Source organism: Pogonomyrmex barbatus, unplaced genomic scaffold (assembly GCF_055798465.1).
Source record: "Pogonomyrmex barbatus isolate J1 unplaced genomic scaffold, ASM5579846v1 scaffold3, whole genome shotgun sequence".
Classification (NCBI taxonomy): Eukaryota; Metazoa; Arthropoda; class Insecta; order Hymenoptera; family Formicidae; genus Pogonomyrmex; species Pogonomyrmex barbatus.
The window spans coordinates 1,450,593-1,470,122 of record NW_028297127.1 but is presented as its reverse complement, the minus strand read 5'-3'; the positions used below and the strand labels follow the sequence as shown (position 1 = coordinate 1,470,122).

The following is a 19,530-nucleotide window of genomic DNA, read 5'->3' as shown; positions in this document are numbered from 1 at the left end:
ACCACCTTGTCTTCGTCGGTACCTTCATTACGTCATGGAGAAGATGACCATCAACGACGCGCAACGTAAACGTATAACATGCTCGTGCGAGATTGGTAATTCGAACATTAGACCATTAAGCTCCGATAGAGGCAGCGAAGTCTTCCGGAATCACTACCATTCTCGTCGTTTTCGAGATCGGCACTTTAAACCAGCGGCCCGCCACGACCGTCTCTCTCTCTCTCTCTCTCTCTCTCTCGCGCGCGCGCGCGCGCGCGACACACACACACACACACACACACACACCGTGTAATTTTGATATGAATATTTCAAACGTTAGACACGCTATTACATTTTCGCAAACCCATTAAATTGGAAAATAAATACCCTTCAGACTTGCTATCGTTTTATCGTTGGACATAAATTCGATAAGCGAGATACGTCCTCGGAAGAAAGAGAGAGAGAGAGAGAGGCGGTTCACCACGCTCCACCATCCCGGTCTATCTAGATGAAATGCGCCGTTTCTCGGTCACCGAATTCTACCGGTGAACCTTTACTAATTATAACAATTTACGACTTAATTTAACAATTATCGCCGTAGTATACGTACGCCACCGTACCCGCACCTGTTCGACATACGTTTGCGGAGGAGCTTAATGGCCCCCGTTGATATCTGTAACCATCAATTTCGTGCAAATACAATTTAATTAAGCCTCGCTATCGCGCTAGCGACCGTGAGTAATATCGACATCGTCGATTCGTAACGATCGCATCTGTCAATTCGCAAAGAGAAACCGCTAATTAATTGATCGTTGCGATCTTCGAAAAACGCCAGCGTTAATAACTTAGAAAAGGAAAAACCGTAAATATATCTTAATAATTTTCGCTGATTGTAATTATCGGCTTCTTGCGTATACATAGTACACAACAACGTGTGCGTATATGTCGCATCGGGTAATTAAGTCATAACGAAACGAAGTTTTCGTCCTGCGGGACGGGATGAATTGTTGGAATTAGCATTTTTCCTCGACAGGATCGAGCGAGGAATTGTTATTTGGACGACTTAACACGTCTAATTGTACGAAACGGGCTCATTAACGGGCTCGCTGGAGTCGCGAGTTCGAAAGACGAATAGAGTAGGTGTTTTCTATGTGGATATATACGCCCGTTCGCATGGGTTGCCAGTCCGGGCAGGCGGTCGGGCAAGCGAGAGCAAATAACAAATAAAGCATAAACGGGAGCTACGATAAATAACTGGTGCACCGCTCTCTGCATATAGAGCCGGCTATGAGGCCCTCAAGGGCCTCGCTTTTTCTCCCCCTCTCTCCCTCTCCCACCCTCTACCCTCTCCCTCGATCTCCTCGCCCCCTCCCTCTCCCTCCCCCCCCGTCCCTCTTCCCGAGAGAACGATCTGCCGCCCCCACTAGATTACCTGCGCGCAAGTTGCACGTACGTGCAACAATTCAGGCACCAAAGAGTTCGAGTCTCGGCGAACTTTGGTTTCCAACGTGTGTGGGAAATTAAAGAATCCTTTAACTGCCTTCGCACGTACATACTTTTTGGAAAGCAATTTGGATAATTACGAGAGGCACATTGGATTATTATCGTTGGGAGCGCGTACAGCGTTCGTAAGATTGTCGCATCATTCCCGATATTGCCATTATGCAGTTATGGCTATTTAGGAATTATCAAGGCTCGACGTAGAATATCTCGCAAAATTATTTTTCGCAGAAATAATTTTTTTAAAAATAATGTATGGTTTTTTTTTTTTTTTTTTTATAGAAATGGGATAAAATGAAATTTTATTTATTATATTATTTTACATCTATATATATCTATATATTTAAGAGTAATTAAATCCATTTATTATTCAGGAAAATTCGAATAGGGTGATATGATTTGTCGTTTCGCGCTCGAACAATGATTATTCATCTGTGTACAATTCTACCAATTTTCATGCTAATTCCCGTTTGTGTTTAAACTCGCGAAACGGATTTCATTATCCGAAATTGAACGACGCGATTGTGATGACGGACGATCGCTGTTTTGTTCCTACGTCCGTTTCTCGGGCGAGCAACTGTTAGCCTTGAAGAAATACCATTAAAAAGCGATATGCGCAGTGAAAGAGAGCGAAGGAGATGGAGAAGAAAACGAATTTCACGGTTCATTCGAAACTTTTTAAACGGATTTACACGCGCCGTCCGCCACGCTCCAAAGGGGTTGAAACTTTACCGAATTAACCGCTAAATAAATATTTGACAGGTAAATTATAGCCCGCGTCCGTTCCGTTATTCTCTTTTAACACTTCGCTTTGCCCGATTATTGAAAAACGTAATGCGCGTAATTTCTATAAAGACAAGTTCATTGTTTGCAATTTTCTCGACGGCGATAAAAATACGTGGCTACTCGTGGTTTACCTAAACCTCGCGCAGACAATGGCTAATTTTATTGGCACGGACGCGAACAATGCTCGCGTCGTAATTCGTGGTCCACTCGTGTTCCCAGACATTCTCGCGAAACGGCCCGTCATCATCGTCTCCTCCCCGTCGTCATCCCCTGCCTCGTAAAAACCCGCAGCGCCTTAAAGACGGAGGAGATACGAAATTTTATTATTTATATTTGAAATTTATTATATCGCCAGACCGGGACCCAAGGGGCTTGGTGACAGCGACGGGGCCCTTCATCCTTATCCCTCTTCCCTTCGAGTTTCTGCGATGTCTTCTCGCGTCGTCCCGTCGTCGGCCTAATTTATCGTTCCTCAACTTTTTATTAATCTCTTACCTCTCGCGGAATCGCGATCGTCGCATTAAAAGGATGTCACCGCGGCGGTCACCGAAATGCATCGGTACACAGACGGAATGTCGTCCCTCATTTTTCGCTCTACCACCATGTCGCCGAACCCTTCTTCGTCCCTTCTTCGATCCTCGAAGCTCTCGGAGTTGGCGATTCCATCTTCCTTCGTCTTTTTCCTTCGTTCCGTACCATTTACCGTGTCGTCTCGATACTATCGGTACCGCAGAAGAAAGACATTTTTCCGCAAATGTGCATTGCACTCTCTCGATACTTTCCAAAAAGGACGTGCCTCGGAATCATCAGTGAAATACTCGAGAACAAACGAAGAAAAAAACGAGAGATAATTTCGATCGATTATTATTTAAGATTAAATTTATATAATATGTATAATAATATTATATATATATATATATATATATATATATATAATAATTTATTAATTATTATGACGACATTAAGACTATACATATACGGACGCTAATTCCAAAATCTGTGCCAACAAGGTTTACGCCAATATCACGCGAAATACTTAGAGGTCCAATCAACCTCCACCGGGGGGGGGAGGGGGAGGGGGAGGAAGGGAGTAGTATTAATATCTGCCATCCTTTTTGCCGATCTTGAAATTCCAGGGACGTTCCCTTCTTCTCCTTCTTCTCCGTCCATCGGTTTCCCCGTTCGGGATTTCGACGGATCTTGCGAACTTAGCGCGCGGGAAAAAAAGGGCCTCGGCTAATTAATAGAGCGGGATCCCAGACCCCCGAAGGGAGACCGGGACGCGCTTAGGAACCCTTGCGAAAAATAAAATACACTCGTGAAGTAAATTAACGGGGAGCGGGGAGGGAGGAGGGAGGGGGAGGGGGAGGGGGAGGGGAAGGCAGGCTGCAGCGAGCTAATTAATAGAGGGAGAAGATCCGAGAGGAGTGGTGGTGGCCCCCGGGAGGATTCTCGAATCTCCGCTCGTTTACGCTCGTTTTTTGCACGGGAGGATGATCCCGAGGATCATGGTCCACGCCAGAGGTCTCGCTCATCACCCTCGCACAACGTGTCATTTATCTCATTATGGAATACATGTCGAAAGAGTTTTATGCAAATTTTTAATCCCGCCATTCCCGCCACGATTTTGACCTGGCACCGTTAATTATAGTGTCCCGCTTAATTAATTCAATTCTTCGCGTAGAAATAGTACCGCGTGCAATTTCAAAAGGGTGAAAAGGTGGTGCTAGAAGCGGCCGACGATAAAAATGGCTGGGTTCGAAGAAAAAAAAGAAGAAATTGCGAAATGGACGAAAACTAATCTGCGCTGCGATGTTGGCCGCGCGATTGGCCCCGATCGATTTGTATCGGGGAAAACAGCTATTGGCAATCGCATGCCGTCCTCGAAACTCAGGAATCCATCGTTGCCCGATCGGACGGCGGTCTCTCCCTCGATTTCCCCCCCCCCCCCTCCTCCCCCCACCTCCCGCTGTCGTCGCTTCACGTCCTCGTTTTTTCTTGGCCGTCATTTCGCGATTTTTCGATCGCCAAGAACAACGCCTATATTTTCATATCGGCTATATCGAATCGTCCGCACGAAATTAGAATTCAATTCGAAACGCAACCGCTGTGAGATACGCAACATTCTTCTTATCTGGTGGCGGAAAGCTTAAATATTGCTGTAATTTAAAAAAAAAAGAAAGAAAAAAGAAAAAGAAGGAGTAGCGTAAGGTAGATAACACGTGTCTCGCAATCAACGCGCTGTCAATCGCTAATAATAAGAGATACTCGCCGATCTGTTCGAAGCGAGGCTTGAATTGATAACGATCCGGGCTCTAACAGTTTATGGCCATCAATCTCTCGGAGGTGTGGATACGTCTTCTACGTATAACGTCACCCTAGTTAAACGTCGTCGATAGGTCTGCGAAGCCCTTCACCGCCGCGTTCGCCGCGAAATGAAGACATCGCCGACGGATGACTCTTAATCATCGCCGACGAGTTCGAAAGTGGACTCGCGCCGAGAAAATTACACGGTGTGTCCCTCGGGTCCGATCGTTGATCAATCACTCGTCCGAGAACGAGACGACGGCAGCTCGTCAGCACCCTCGGACACACACTCGCGGCGAGACGAAGCGACCGGATCTTTTTCTACCGTGCCTTTCCTCGAGTGTGTCGGCTTCGGCGTTTTGCGCCTTTCCGACTGTGCAAATCACCCGTCGTAACCGCCGTAATTTTGGAGCAGCTCGATCGTAGGCGATGTCCGAAACGCGAATGCGAATTGACGTGTTTCGAGCTACTCGTCGCATTTCTATCAATCAGGAATAAATATTGCGTTCGAAATTCAAACGTTAATTTCAGTTTTCAGATTTCACGCTTTGGATCTCTCTCTTTGGCATTTAACATAAATAAACGTCTTTTTCCCGTCTTTCTACTGTGTCTACTCGATCGCGCTCTTATCTAGAACTTTCGGAACCCATCCCATCCGGGATTTTTTAGATTATATCCGCGTCTTCCGTTCCTCGTATCTTGCACGCGCTCGAAAAAAAGGGGTCTCCCGAAATATACGGAATATCCGCGGGCGCATCGCCGGCCGCGGCATCCGGTTGACTATTTCGAGAATATAATCACGAAACGAAGCGCCTCGCCACCGCCGCGGGCGCGGGGAGGGAGAGCGAGGGGTGGCATCGCGGGGAGGAACACCCGCGAAAGAAGAGAGGAGACGAAAAGGAGGATCGAGAGGAACGCGCCCTTCCCTCCGTCCGGGGGAAGGGAAGAGGCGACTCTTCTCTTCGCGAGAGCATTTCGCGTTTCCATCGTTTTTCTGTGTTCTGCTGTTTTCGCGTGTCACTGAGTCTCGTTCTTCGTCGTCACCGCGTGCCTCGTCGGAGTCCCGACTCGTAATGGGCCGTACAAAGTTCGTTATACGTGATGAGACATTATAGTCAACGTGTCCGCGATTAATTCTTCCCGTTTTCGATCGCAAAGTGGACGGTACGGAGGATGATTTACGGGCCACGGCACATTTCCGAGATCGGTGCGCCGTGATTACGTTGATCAAAGTTCCTTTCCGCGTTCTTTCGACGATATTCTCTTTCTCTCCCTCTTCCCCCCCCTCTCTCTCTCTCTCTCTCTCTCTCTCTCTCTCTCTCTCTCTCTCTCTCTCTCTCTCTCTCTCTCTTTCGTCCTGTCATGCGCTTGATTGCATGTCGATGTTTAGTGGAAGCTATAATGGGACGAGTCTAAGCATCGGAAACGATTGTTTCTCAGGGACGGCTGAAAAAGCAGACGGACGCTTTGACACTTCTTTCAACGCTCGCTCGGCTGGCTGTACCTTTCCGTCCTTCTGCGAATTCCCCTCCCCCCCCCCCGCCCCCTCCCTCCCGTGATCTGTGCGATGCGCGGCCCGCTTTTCCCCGAGAACTGAGAAAACCGCAGACTCTCCGGTCACGGGCTCGTCGTTAATAAATAGATCTTTTCTCCTCCCTCGTGTCTCGCCGGCCTCCTCTCGCGGCAGAGAGCTCGTTCGCCTCTTCGGCGTTTTAGTAATTCGAGTTAGCTCTTCGACTTCTCTTCCTTCTTCGTCGCCCCCCTCCTCCCCCTCCCTCTCCCCCCTCCCCCCTCCGCCCTCTCCCCCGGCGCCTCACCGACTCTATCGGTCGTCCGTCTGTTATTTCGCGCTTGACGCGAAAAGCAAGAAAAAGGAGAATCGCCGGCCTCTGTGCGAGTACCGACGGTGGAAACGACCGGGAAGAGAGAAACAGCGCCGAGAGTGAGAAAGAGAGAGAGGAAGAGAAAGAGAGAAATAAGAGGAAGAGAGAAGGCCAAAGAGGGTCGAAGAGGGTCGAGACCAAGATCACGAAGTCGCTGATTGTTTTAGCGCTAGGCCAAACTAAAACGGCCGGGGAGACCCGGAGGGTCAGGGCCGTGTGTGAAAGGGACTGAATACGAAGATGAGTTTTTTTTTTTTTTTTTTTATACATCACTTGCCGTTTCGTCGGTGAATAAATCCATAAGTCTCTCTTAAACTAAACTTCGGCACCAACTGTTTCGATATGTAAATAAATGTGCACTATTATGAAAATCTACTTAAAGTATTATATACAGAAGATCCAGAAAAAAAAGTCAATATTAGAAATTAAAATTGGATTTATCATTGCATTATCGTATTCGATGAATAATGCATTTTTTTATATTTTCCATTTATATTTATTCTTGCGTCATGTTTGTTTTCATTCTTCTTCTATTAATGAGATTTCCGCATCGATGGTTTATCAACTACGGTCCTGCCGAAACTTTCGGATGCAAGAGGATCGTCGAAAAACTCGTCGAGTTTCTCGCCTGTTTTTCTCTTTCTTCTCTTGTCCGCGCGACGAGGCGGAGACGATGGGCGACGCGTGCCAAATCATGCAAGCGGAATCGGAGAAATTTAAAAAATATTCTAAATTTAATTACCCTGCCGTGGACGACTCTGCGATCTTTCGAAATCGAGCGGGTTGCCAATACTCGCGTTGAAAAATAGCCAATCGACGTACAGTTGCTCGAAGCGTGATTGAAGATGCTTTTCTCGGAAGAAAGGGGCTATTAGTAATATTAAAATATAAACATAAAGAATTGTTAATAATTTTTTTAGAGCAATAATTAATCTGTTCTCTGCAATTTATTTTCGCAGAATATTCTTCTACTTTCACACTATTCTATTAAACGATATGAATATATTTTTATACGAGTCTTATAAAACGAGGAACAAAAATAAATTTGCTCTCGGATATTAATTGGCAAGAAGATGGAAATGGAAGAAAAGCAAGAGGAGAAATTCACGATTCTTCAGTCCGAAGCGTTTGATGGGAAATAGTGGCACGCTTAAATAGTGGCCCGTGCTCGTTACGCGCTCGTCCGCGCTCCGCGAGCCTTGTTAAGCCAACAGTCGTATAACCGCGCCCGGAGAATATTCAAAGTTTATTGGATACGCGATCTCGTAAATCACGGGTGCTGGTGCGCGGCGGTGTACTTTGTAAAAGTTCGGAATGCTCCGTAGCGCGGCGACGGATAAGAGAAAAATCGTGGCGCTCGCGCGCATCGAGGATTCCTTCCGCGCGTCCGCTCGAGTCCGCGATGATCGTGTGCATAGAGCAGGCTCGTTGTGCCTCGTTTGTCGTAAATTTCCGTTAACGAGCCGGCCGCACCGAGCCCGTGGCTCGGACGCGCTTTTCTGAGGCAACTCAGGAAAGAGGGAGAAACAAAAAAAAAAAAAAACCACCCCACGGGGCGAGAAATATGAAGCCGAGAGCTCGTTGCGCTCGCGCGCGCCCATAATTTTCCTCGCGGAAATGAAATTGTTTATTGGCGTGCCATTATTAATGCAGACAGATAACCTAACCACCACCATCGCTGCCATGTCGTGATCGACTCGCTGCTGGCCGTCGTGCGTAATACAGCTCTTGTTTATCGCACGCATGCCCGCTACTTCAAATTCGAAACAGATGAAGACGGATGAACGCGCGTGGTCGTTTTACCTATCCGAGCGCCGGTTCGGATCGGCGAAGTCGGACGAGTGAAAGGAGGACTTAATTCTCTAGAAAGCTAACACGAAACGATTAACGCTAATCTGGTCTTACGCAGCGCGGTACCAGAAGATTACATGACCAGCAGGCGGAGAGCACAATATTACATTGATCATTAGCGGCCTGACGTGAACTTTATTAATCGGACAACCATAAATAAAATATCAATGGCGCCAACTGTAAATTGTCCGGTTGTAGCCGCGGTTGAGTCGTCGTTGATAAAACTAGCTATGATAAACGCCAGTTTACGCCAGTTTATTTTTAGTATTTTAACACACCGATAACCTTGAAATAATTTATTTTTATTATGTGTCATAATTCAATTCTGGCGTTCTGACGTTTTTCGCAACTGTTCGACAGTTGCGACAAATCGCCTCCCTCTGACCTTATTCGATACCACCAATAAGGGTAATCGGTTTCCGATGTTTCATCATGACTTTTATCATCGGTTGATTTCCCCGTTGTCGAACCCCTTTATTTCTTCATTGCAACCCCTTCGGTGTTGCCCCGCACGCTGGAAAAATTCACCGAACGAAGATCTATCGCGCGAGTGGGGGAGACTCCTTTTTTTTCTCTCTCTCTCTCTCTCTCCTGATCACGGGAATCGAATTTCTTGTTTTGACAGCGGATCGCCGATCCGTGGCGAGCTGCATTTTGTCGGGCTTACCGGAAAGTTTTTCGAAAGTCGAACAAAGAGGAGTAAAAAAGAGGATCGCGAGGAACAAGCCGGCACGGCGGTTTCCCCTTCCGGCTATTTGAATTTGTAGAAAGGGTTCGCTTCTGTTTATTTTTTGGGAAGGGGGGCCATGGACGGAGAAATCGTGTGCGTGCGAGGGGGTAGATTGCGCGCGCTTATATATATATCGGGCCTAATGTTACACACGGCGTTTCCCCTCGTAAAAACTTTGCGCGTCCTATATAAGTAAGGCTTACGAGGGAGTGCGTTTAGTGTAAAACCGGGGGGTTAGATGTGAAAACGGGAAGAAGGGTGATAAGTGCCGAGTACAATTTTACCGGATCGCATCTTTGAGATCACTTTCTCTCTCTCTCTCTCTCTCTCTCTCTCTCTCTCTCTCTCTCTCTCTCTCTCTCGGAGATCAAGACGAAAACGTCCGTATTATCAATATTATTTGCTCATCGTACTCTTAAGCACCCACATAAAAAACACATATTTGTGATCAGAAAATGATTCACTTTTATAAATTTTTATAATTTCAATAGCATTTTTTATTTTCATCATTCCACGATTTCCGTCGCGGAAAACGTGGAATGATGAAAGTAAAAAATGCTGTCGAAATTTGAAAAAAATATTTTTTAATATAATTGAACATTCAAAACTACGTGGTACAGTCTCCACGGAATTATTTTAAAATAATTTCGTATCGAAACGAGAATTTATAAATACGTTCAATTTAAAAATTGTATCCGAATATTTGGCACAGGAACATGTCCCCTCGTTAAATTTAACACGCCCGTCATAAGTACAGACGCGTAGGGTTCGCGGCGTTTCTAAAAAGGAAGGGGTTGCACGAGGGGGTCAAAGAGACAGGGAAAGGAGAATAAGAGGGTGTATTAAGTAGTACGCATGTAATACTGCCCCGAAAAAATCTATACGCGACGGCGTCCGGCGGGACGAGGGCGAGCCGGATTAAAAAAAAAAAGAGAGAGAGAGAGAGAGAGAGAGAAAGACCGAATCCCCTTCGTTCATTTACTGTAAAGCGATATCAGTGCCATGAAATTAACAAATGCGCCTTCGTGAGGCAAAAAACGAGATCAAAGCGGCGTATTTTTTAGTTTGTTTTAATTTAAAGTGCCCATTTTTGTGACAAGAAAAATTTATATATGGAATTGGATCTTTCACTTCTTTCTGATCTTATCTTGTTGGATCTTTTACTTCTTCTTTGATTTTCTCGAAATGAAACTTGTTGTTCCGTCGCGAGAGGAATGCGTGCTCGTGGCGCCAATCGTAAAATTGTCGCTCGCATACTGCAAATCCTAAGGCGGTATCAGCACGTCGGCGCTCGCATCTGCAAGCATCTGTTTAACGCTCGGTTCTTCGACAGGAAATACACGTGTACCCGTTTCTTAAAGCCGTTACGTTGAGATCGTCAAGTTGCGTAAGCTAACTGCGCTGACGTTGATTGGATGAAAGAAGGTGCATTAAGCATGTGCGCAGCGAAGGGGAAACAATGGGAGTACGGCGAGCGATCGAATCTTTCAGTTATGTTAATTATTAAAAATCCTATTATCAAATCTCTCTGAGAACTCGCGTGTGGCTATATTACGCGGTTTAGACCATTCGCTCGGCTGCAATTTTTATGTCTCGTCGTTAAAATTTAATTAAAAAAGTAAAATTAAAGGAAGTGATACTTTTGCGGACGAAAAAAATTGTTTTTCGCGAGAGAAGAACGATGTCGTAAAATTATTCAACGTTAAAATTAATTGCTTACGACGAGCAATCTACGAAGAATCTGTCCTTTTGCGAATATGGAAGCGTCGGACGAAGCCAAAACAGCGATTCGGAGGGTCGACGACGAACCCGTCCTTTTCTCCACCCCGTCGATCGTCACCTCGCGCTACCTCCCCTCCGGTAAAGAGGGCGGACTAATTATAATGAACTCGTTCGCCACGAATGGGAGAATAATGACGGCTATAATGACGTTTATTCTCGTCCCGAATGATTCTGCGGGTCGAGTCGGACAATAAGAAAAGACTGGATTTCCAGAAGAAACGCGGAGACGTCACGAGAAGATTGCTAAATGGCAGTCTCTTTGTGCCGCCAATTGTTCCAGAGATGCATTTTGAATTAAAGACATATTTTGAGGCACTTTGAGAGCTTAGAGTTCGGCGATGATTAGTCGACCGATTAAGAGTTGCTAGTATTTAAAGAATGAATCTTTTTTTTACGCGTTAGATGTTTTATCGCGCAAATCGAAGATCGGCAAATGAATAGCACTTCCTCGACAGTTTGTTCGACAAAACGAAATGAACAAAAAGCTACAAACTCCGCTCTTTGATGAAATTACGGTATTCATTCTCGTCGCTCTCAATTATTGTGCAATATTGCGTAATAACGTTCGCTCCGGTATCCGGCATGATTATTGCTTCGAGAAAACGCAAGCAGCAGAAGAAAAGAAGAGTAAAAAAGGGAGATGAGAGCGCGACGGATCGAGCGAGAAGAGATGAGAGGGACAGGCTGCGTGGAAAGGAAAAGGTGCTAAACGGGCGGCTAGCGGGACGGACGGAACAGGAGAACAGCGGAGCATAACGTAATTTTGACAGAAATAACACCGCCGCGTTGTCGCGGAGAGACAATAAGTCCGCGACACTCTCGCCGATCTTAGAATAGTTCAGTGTCGCTCTCTCCCTTTCTCTCCCTTTTCGCTCACTTTCTCTGCCTCTCCGCTTCGCCCCCCCCCCCCTCCGTCCGGCCCCTCCCCCCCTCCCCTTATCGCCCACTCTTTCACTTCGTGTGTATTCTCCCTTTGTACGAGTCCCCAGCTGATGCTGGCGCCGACGTACTCTCGGCTTGCATTCGGATAGACGTTGGAAATCCATCAGTCACGATAGTCGTCGGGCGACTTTTATTAATACAAACGATCCATATTGACGCGTTCAGTTCTATTATCTATTACTGAATTATCTATTACTGAATATCTTGACGTGTTTCCGATGTACGTTAAAGATACGATAAAGATATTACGAATTCAAATGCAAAACTGTCTCGAACGTGCCTGTCGATCGTAATTTCGTCAAACGTATATTTCATTATTTCGTTCAAAGCGGCGCGCGCGCGCGCGCGCGCTGGAAACAAAATAAAGATAAGAAAATTAGCCTTTGTTCGCGCTTGCCATACGGTGGAAGTGCTGCGAATCGATATTGAGTGCTCCAACGAGTTGATTCCGAGTTATTAAATCACATCTGGCCGGCGGTACCATTCGCGAAGCCATTTTTCCGGAAACAATGTCGCCACGAGGACCATCGAGGAAGGGTTGCGGGATCTAACCGGGGGGGGGGGGGGAGGAGCAGAGGAAAGAGAGAGACGAGAGGGAGCAGGCCCGTACCTCGTGCCGGTTCACGTATTTCTTTTTTCACCAGTATTTAGAGCCTCTCGAGAAGAAAAAGCGTTCAATGGGGGTCGCCGTAAGCTAAGACGACGAATCGGCGAGCGCAGCGGGCACTCCACGCATTATCCAAACACGCACTTTCGTGGTGGTTGCGTTAACCCCTCCGTACACGCGTGTAAACGTACGCGCGAGCACACGTGTGTAGATCACACAGAGGAGGAGAGAGAAAGAGAGAGGGAATGATACACGTGAGCGCGCGACGAAGGCAGCGGCATGGTACCTCGACGACGACTCGTATAAAGGGTTATTCGCTCGGTCCACGGATTAAATGATAAAAAAAGGAAAGCCCCCGGCGTCCCTGAAATACGGGGTCTTTTCAGGTTCGGGCCTTTTTGAAAATTTTAAACTCCCTCCCCGCCGCGCCTCTCTCCGCGCACTCGGTCTCGTCCCGCTTCCGTCTCTCCGCGGCTCGGCATCGGGGGCTCCCGACTCCCCACTTTCTGAGAGCAGCTTTAAGAACTACTGGTATAAAAGGGTTCGAGCTCAAAGCCACGTCCGGGGGAAGGGAGCCCCGACTTACGTGTCGTCCCGGGGGTTTCACATATTTTTTAAGATTTGCTCTTTAAGCCCCGTCACGTCGCGCATATTCTCCCGTTTGGTGCCACTACGTTTGGGGCCCCCGCGTGGGTGGTATTCCCCTTCCCTTGTGAAAGAGGGTCGGTCAGATCGTCATTTTTTTTTTTTTGCAACGCGATAATCAAGTGGGCTTTCACAATCAAAATCTGATTTTCTAATTCTCTAGAATCTGAACCGCTCGTACCGTAATTCACAGTGGTCTCGAAGCGCCATTCAAACTTTAATCGCGTAATTAGGATTAATTAAATCTAGTTTGTTTTATCAAGCAAAAATTAATTGGATGTTAATGAAAGCTAGTAATTCGATGGAACGATGACGTTTCTCTCTTCTCTAATAATGTCAAGTGTTTCACTTTGAGTGACATCATTTGTTTTGCAATCGAAGCTGCAAATCGACCAGTCTTTTTTTCCGTTCGAGGTGTTTCAAGGCCGCAAAGTGCGTTTCACTTACGTGCCATCACGATTTTGGCACGCTTCCCGGTTTGCATAATTAGGCGTCGAAATGTTTGACATTCTTGGATACGGAGAAGGAATTGGCCAAAGCCGCGTGGCACGGCGTTGTTCCGCGGGGACGAGCTCCGGCTGTTTAATATTTATTTTCGATTACGATGACACGTCGAATGTACGTAGGCCTTGGCCCGGAGGAGGAGCACTTCTCGATTACGTACTTGAAGCTTCGATCCGACAAACAACGTGCAGCGCGTCGACGTGGCGGCCAACGCGGATTATAAATTTGTGCAAACAATAGTTTCTTCCGCGGCGTGAAAAGCCAAAGGTGCCTTTAATGAGTGGCGGCTGCGCGAGATCCGCGACGATCGGGAATACGCAGCTGCATTGCGTAATTACCGAGAGCCAGAGGATAAGCTAATCACCGTAACCGAATGTTACGCAACGACGCGTAACGCGAAAGCATATCCGGTGGCACCGGTGGCGCTTTATTATTAAATCGCCCCGGATTTTATTTACTCGATTTTTCCGAAGCGAGTGATCCGAGCGAGCGATCGCCCACGTGAGAACGACTTTCGGGGCCCCTCGGTGTAAGAGAGATGAAAAAAAAAATGCAAGGTAAAGGATTCGCGGCTGCCTCTGTCCGCGGAGATATAGGTCTACATTTCTCCGTTATAACGCGGGAGAATAATGCGCGCCGGATTCTCCCCCCTCTCGCCACACTCTTTTCCCTCTCTCGCAACATTCGTCCCTCTTTCTTCGCTTTCTCTTTCTCTCTTTCTGCCAAACCTTTCTTTCTCCTTTTGTAGCCGAGGCGCGTATATGCGCTCTCGCAGAAACGCACGAGCGGCCAATGTACGCGCGTTCCCTCCGCTTGTGACGGCAGGAGGAACGGGGTGGGAAGGGAGGGGAGTCCCCGCGAGCCACGAGAAATATTCGACAATTTTTAAACTCGTTCCTGAACACGCGCGCGCGCGCGGGCATTCAAACGCGCGCACAGCCCCGCAGTCAGAGCAAGTAGGAATTTCTGAGAATCGACCTGGTAGGGTGCACCAAACGCGCATGGATGGCGGATGTGATAGATGCTGCGGGATTAGAACACTCGAGAACGGGAGACACTCGGGTTCAGGGTGACACGTCATTTGTCACCGCGATCGGCTCTGCATATCCGATAAATTAATAAAAAATAATCGCGATGTCTCGATATGGCCTGATCATTATATATCGGTATTTTTTTTTTTTTTTTTTTTTACAGGTCATTCGAATCTGCCCGATTTCATAGATTTGATAGATTTCTTCGGTGCGTGATATATCGATTTAATGCCCGGGAAAAGGGCACGATGCGCTCGCGAGAGAGAAAGGTTTGGCGCTCATTCGAGACGTGCCGGCGAATAATAAAATTTAAACACATCTCGGCAAGAAATGCAAATGCGACCGCTTTAAACCGAGAGTGCCTTAACTATAGAATTATTCGTTTAGGCAAAAAAAGGGGAAAGAAAAGGGCGGGGGGGGAGGGAGAGAAGGAACGTGGTGTGTGCGCGCGGTTTATTTCCATCTCTCTCCCTCGTGTTGTGCGCATTACCTCCGGGAGATAATTATCGCGAGCGAGGATTGGTCAACCGAATTGCGTCTCGCGCTCAATATATTTTCTTGCGTGCAGCGGCCGTTTCGAGCCTTTTAGGAGAGCCTATGAACGCGCCCGTTGAGGTAAATGCTTACGCGCCTCCGTCTCGCCCGCGGCCAGGCCGCGCTTTTTGCATACGCGTATTGCGATCGGCCTGATAGTTTTTTTTTTTTTTTTTTTTTTTTACGCCAACCATTCTTTCCTCTCCCGCGCTCTCTTTTTTCGCCTCTCTCCCCTCTCCCCCTCTCTTTCTCTCTCTCTCGTATTTCGCAGCGTGCCCGTGCGCGCCAACATCGGACCAACCAGTTTTCGGTCGTGCCATTCGGGAGAGTGCCATAGGTCGACGAACGGCTGCGCTCATAACTCGCGGTATGTGTATCAGAAGTCAGGTTCCGGTATGCGCGTCTCCTCTGGCGACGTGAGCGCGAACCGTATTGTCTAGAATGGCGGAGACCGGCGGATCACCCGCGGAAACCTACGCGGTCGATAAAACGAGACAGTTGCCTGTGGAGGGACATGTACCAACGCGCCAGCTGGTATCGACGGATACGGCCCGTCTGGCTCGCACGAGAAGTCGCGACGAAGACGGAAATTCCCCACCGTAGATTTCTACTAGGCGGTTTACACGACAATACGTTCAAATACATTGTTTCTTCTTTCGTTAGATAAAATTCAATCAATTTACCAAGAGAGTAGTAGAAAGAGAGATCCATACCCATATATATTTACTTCTTTCTAACTAGACGTCAAAACGAAAGATTAAAGAAATTTTATGCCGTATGTCCAGTACTGTATATCGATAAGTGGATTTATAATCCATTTATATAATCTTTTACTTTTTAAATCTGATATTTGATGTAATTTTTAGATCTATCTTTCGGGCAAATATTTCATGTATTTTTGCTTTACATCAAAGTTATGTCAACGTAACATTCGTTTTTTAGATTAAATACTCTGCTAAAGTAATATTTTATTGAAATTCTCTCTCATTCGACTTCATTGTTATTCCATTAATACACATAGTTTTTTCAATCAATTTTATGATGTAAAATAAATTCAAACAATTTCAATAACATTTTTAATTTATATTTCTTAATATTATATATAGAATTTTATAAACGGACAGATAGACAGATGATAATATACTATACAATTTGATGAAAACTGAAATAAAAGTTGTTGAAAGTTACTAAATTATTTCTAAATGAATCTTAATCTTGTCCCTATAAAATTTAACGTAATATTGTGGAATATAAGGAAAGATAATGTATACGGTTAAAAAGTTTTTGAAATTTAATATTGTTAAAAAATTTTGAAATAATCATGAAATGAGGTCAATTGAAAAAGAATTTCAGCACAAAATATTTTCGTCAGAATAGAAATAGATAATTGCTGTTTTGATTTTTTTTTTTTAATTTGTTTTTTTATTTGATTTAACAATTTTTTTTTATCTTTAATGAAGGAACATCTTTTTTTTTTTTTTTTTTTTTTTTGAACGCTGCAATAACCGATTCGATTTAATAAATAACGTTCTTCCTCGTTTGTCATAGCGTTGCTCAGGCAGAGTATGTCTCCGATAGCGGATTCTTTGATGAGCGGTTCCAAGACGTCGGTGTCCCAGCCGATCATCGATTATTCCCGATACGTAAGGAGATATACGTCCAGTCAAGAATGCGGCAGCACGTATTGCAAGGAATTGGGCTGCAGGGAGCACTTCCATTGTCTGGATTGTAGCGGGAGGGTATTTGTGAAGAAGGAGGAAATGATCAGGCACTTCAAATGGCACAAGAAGAGGGACGAGTCCTTGCAGCACGGCTTTATGAGGTACTCGCCGACGGACGATTGCTCGGAAAAGCACCCCGGTCGGGCCTGCCCGCACAATAGAAAGCAGACCCACTATCATTGCATCCACGAAAATTGCGACAAAGTGTACATATCGACATCGGACGTGCAGATGCACGCGAATTACCATCGCAAGGACTCCGCCATCATACAAGAGGGCTTCCAGCGATTTCGGGCCACCGAGAGTTGCGCGACTGACCATTGTCCGTTCGTTGGACAACGGACCACGCACTTTCACTGTCGTCGCGCCGGATGTCGGTTCACGTTCAAGAATAAGGCCGATATGGGTAAGGAATGTTCTGCGCGTTAATGCTCGCCCGCGCTCCAGACTATCCGTCCTTTCGCTAAAAACTTGGCATGTTAAATACTTCAAATTTAATTTTTACGCGAGAAAAAATTTTATCGATAAATTTTTACTAAAGGCTTCAGCTTCTCATTGAATTACTGACGTCAGAGGCGAGAAATGAAATGTAAAAAGTTTCTTGCGTCGTATAGCTTTACTTTTCCCTTAAAAACATGATATTTTCATATTCTTAAAATTTGTAAAAAACCTACTAGAAAGTAAAATATCTATCCAATAAATCACGTAAAAGTGTAAAATAATTTTTGAAATAATGGTACATTGTGCTAGCTGTCGGAAATCATCAGATCACTAGAGCTAATTGGTTGCGAGAGAACCGAGCTTTAACGTATCTTACTATACCACTTGTGTTTTGAGGCCTCCATGGTTTGATCTACAAGCTATTTTTGTTCTTTCTTTTTAGACAAGCACAAATCTTATCACATCAAGGATGAACAACTGTCGCGCGATGGTTTCAAGAAGTTCATGAAGTCGGAGGCCTGTCCCTTCGATCAGTGCCGCTTCTCTCGGGTCTGCAACCACATTCACTGTATACGACCGCACTGCAGCTACGTCTTACATTCTTCTGGTCAGCTCTTTTCGCACAAGCGGAAACACGAGCGCCACGAGTCAGAATTGGCTTATCGAAAGTACAAACAAGTCAGCGCCGTGGGCGGTATTCGTCCACCCGGATCATGGGCGCCGGACGAATTGAGCGCTCAAAGCTTATCCCTAAGTCTGAATGGCGAGAGCTCTAACGAGGGTAGGGGTTCCCCGTCGTATTATTCTCTGGAGGACTCTTTCCAAAGCGCGAGCGACCTCGCTATGGATCTTACCGCTCCGACCACGACTATGGCGAGCGGAAGTTCCGTTAATCTCGATCAGCCGCAACATCAGCAGTCTCTCACCTCCGCTGAATTGGCATATCTGGTGCCAGCCACTTCGGAGTGCGCTTGTAACGCGGGCAGAGAGCACCATCACTGCGGATTAGACCGCTGCGGAGCGTCCCTGAAGGATCCCCGTGAGGTCAGAGAACATCTGAAGGAACACGAAACTCAGGAACGCATAACGGACGCCTTCTTCGAGGAGGGCGGCTGCGACGACAGTTGCCCGTACGCGGATAAGGAGAAGCATTATCATTGCAATTGGGAGAACTGCCGAGAGGTGATACTCTCCACCGACAAACCGTTTCGCAGATTGCAGCATTACAAGATACACGAGTACAGCCGACAATTGAACCTCTCTTGCTCCTCGCACGCCCTCTCCCCCGACGTCACCTTGACCCATCTGACGAATATCGACGCGATGTTCAGGCGGAAGCGCGGTAGACCGCCTAAAAATCGCGTGATAGAAATCTGGTCGGGTGGCGACCCCGCGACACACACCCACGATTCGCCGCAGGCGATCTTTACGAGTTTCAAGCTTCCCAAACCGCAGACGTCTAATTTAATGTCGAATATGTTATCGGAAGATCGAGAGGGTAGCGTATCACCCTCGAACAGTTTGGGCGAACCCGAGGGATTCGCCACGTACAACTCGGACGGATGTCCGGACACGGCCTGCGTGCTTAGATCAACCAGGCATCATCATTGCTCGCAACTGCGATGCCATTTCTCCACCGATCGGCCAGACCAATTGCTCATGCACAGTAAGGATTTCCACGATAACGTCGACATACCGCCGGGCTTCGCCTTCTACGACAAGATGGTCGACTGTCGACTGGCTGGATGTCACAGCAATCGCATTAATCGACATTTCCATTGTACCAGACCGAACTGCGGATATTCATTCGTTAGATACTCGACAATGGCGTTACACGAGAAACAGCACGCTTCCGGTCACGTTGAGTCCTGTGGTCAGGAGTCGAATAATCAGGAATGTCAAACGCAACCTCAATCCTTGATCCAGGAAACGAAACCTAGGATCCAGGTGAAAAATCCCGCCGAACTGATCGAGAAACCCGATGAAAATCTGATAGCGCCTGATCAGGAAAGATCGATAATCGAAGACAAGGAACCCGAGCTCGCGAGTCCCGACAGTGGCAAGACTACCGGTAAGTATGAGAAAAGAGGGCACGAATCAGTACACACTAATGTCGACTTGGGCAAGTTTCGTTTTTGGCAGTGATCTTTTTTTTTTTTTTTTTTTTTTTAAGAACACATGAAATATTTTTTTCCCCTTTCCATTTGAAGTACATATGCATGCTCTTCTGCACGTAGTCGCGCATCAGTTTACACGTCATCACACTTTACGTTTGTCATTGAAGTAG

The 19,530-nt window shown here is 46.3% G+C and overlaps 1 protein-coding gene and 1 long non-coding RNA gene across 3 annotated transcripts in view; one reads left to right on the top strand and one right to left on the bottom strand.

Moving 5' to 3' along the window:
- The window catches only part of LOC105425124 (zinc finger protein castor homolog 1), an 80,748-nt gene that overhangs the window by 54,555 nt on the left and 6,663 nt on the right, over window positions 1-19,530 (top strand). For both annotated transcript variants that reach the window (XM_089080432.1, XM_089080431.1), the window contains exons 7-8: window positions 16,630-17,208; window positions 17,686-19,314. In XM_089080432.1, the coding sequence (XP_088936558.1) occupies window positions 16,630-17,208; window positions 17,686-19,314 (2,208 nt within the window). The remainder of the gene's footprint in view (window positions 1-16,629; window positions 17,209-17,685; window positions 19,315-19,530) is intronic.
- Window positions 1,736-17,764, bottom strand: LOC148935910 (uncharacterized). Its single transcript, XR_016139992.1, has 2 exons — window positions 17,625-17,764; window positions 1,736-3,082 (listed from the first exon to the last, which is right to left on the bottom strand). It is a non-coding gene; the product is annotated as an uncharacterized LOC148935910 (long non-coding RNA).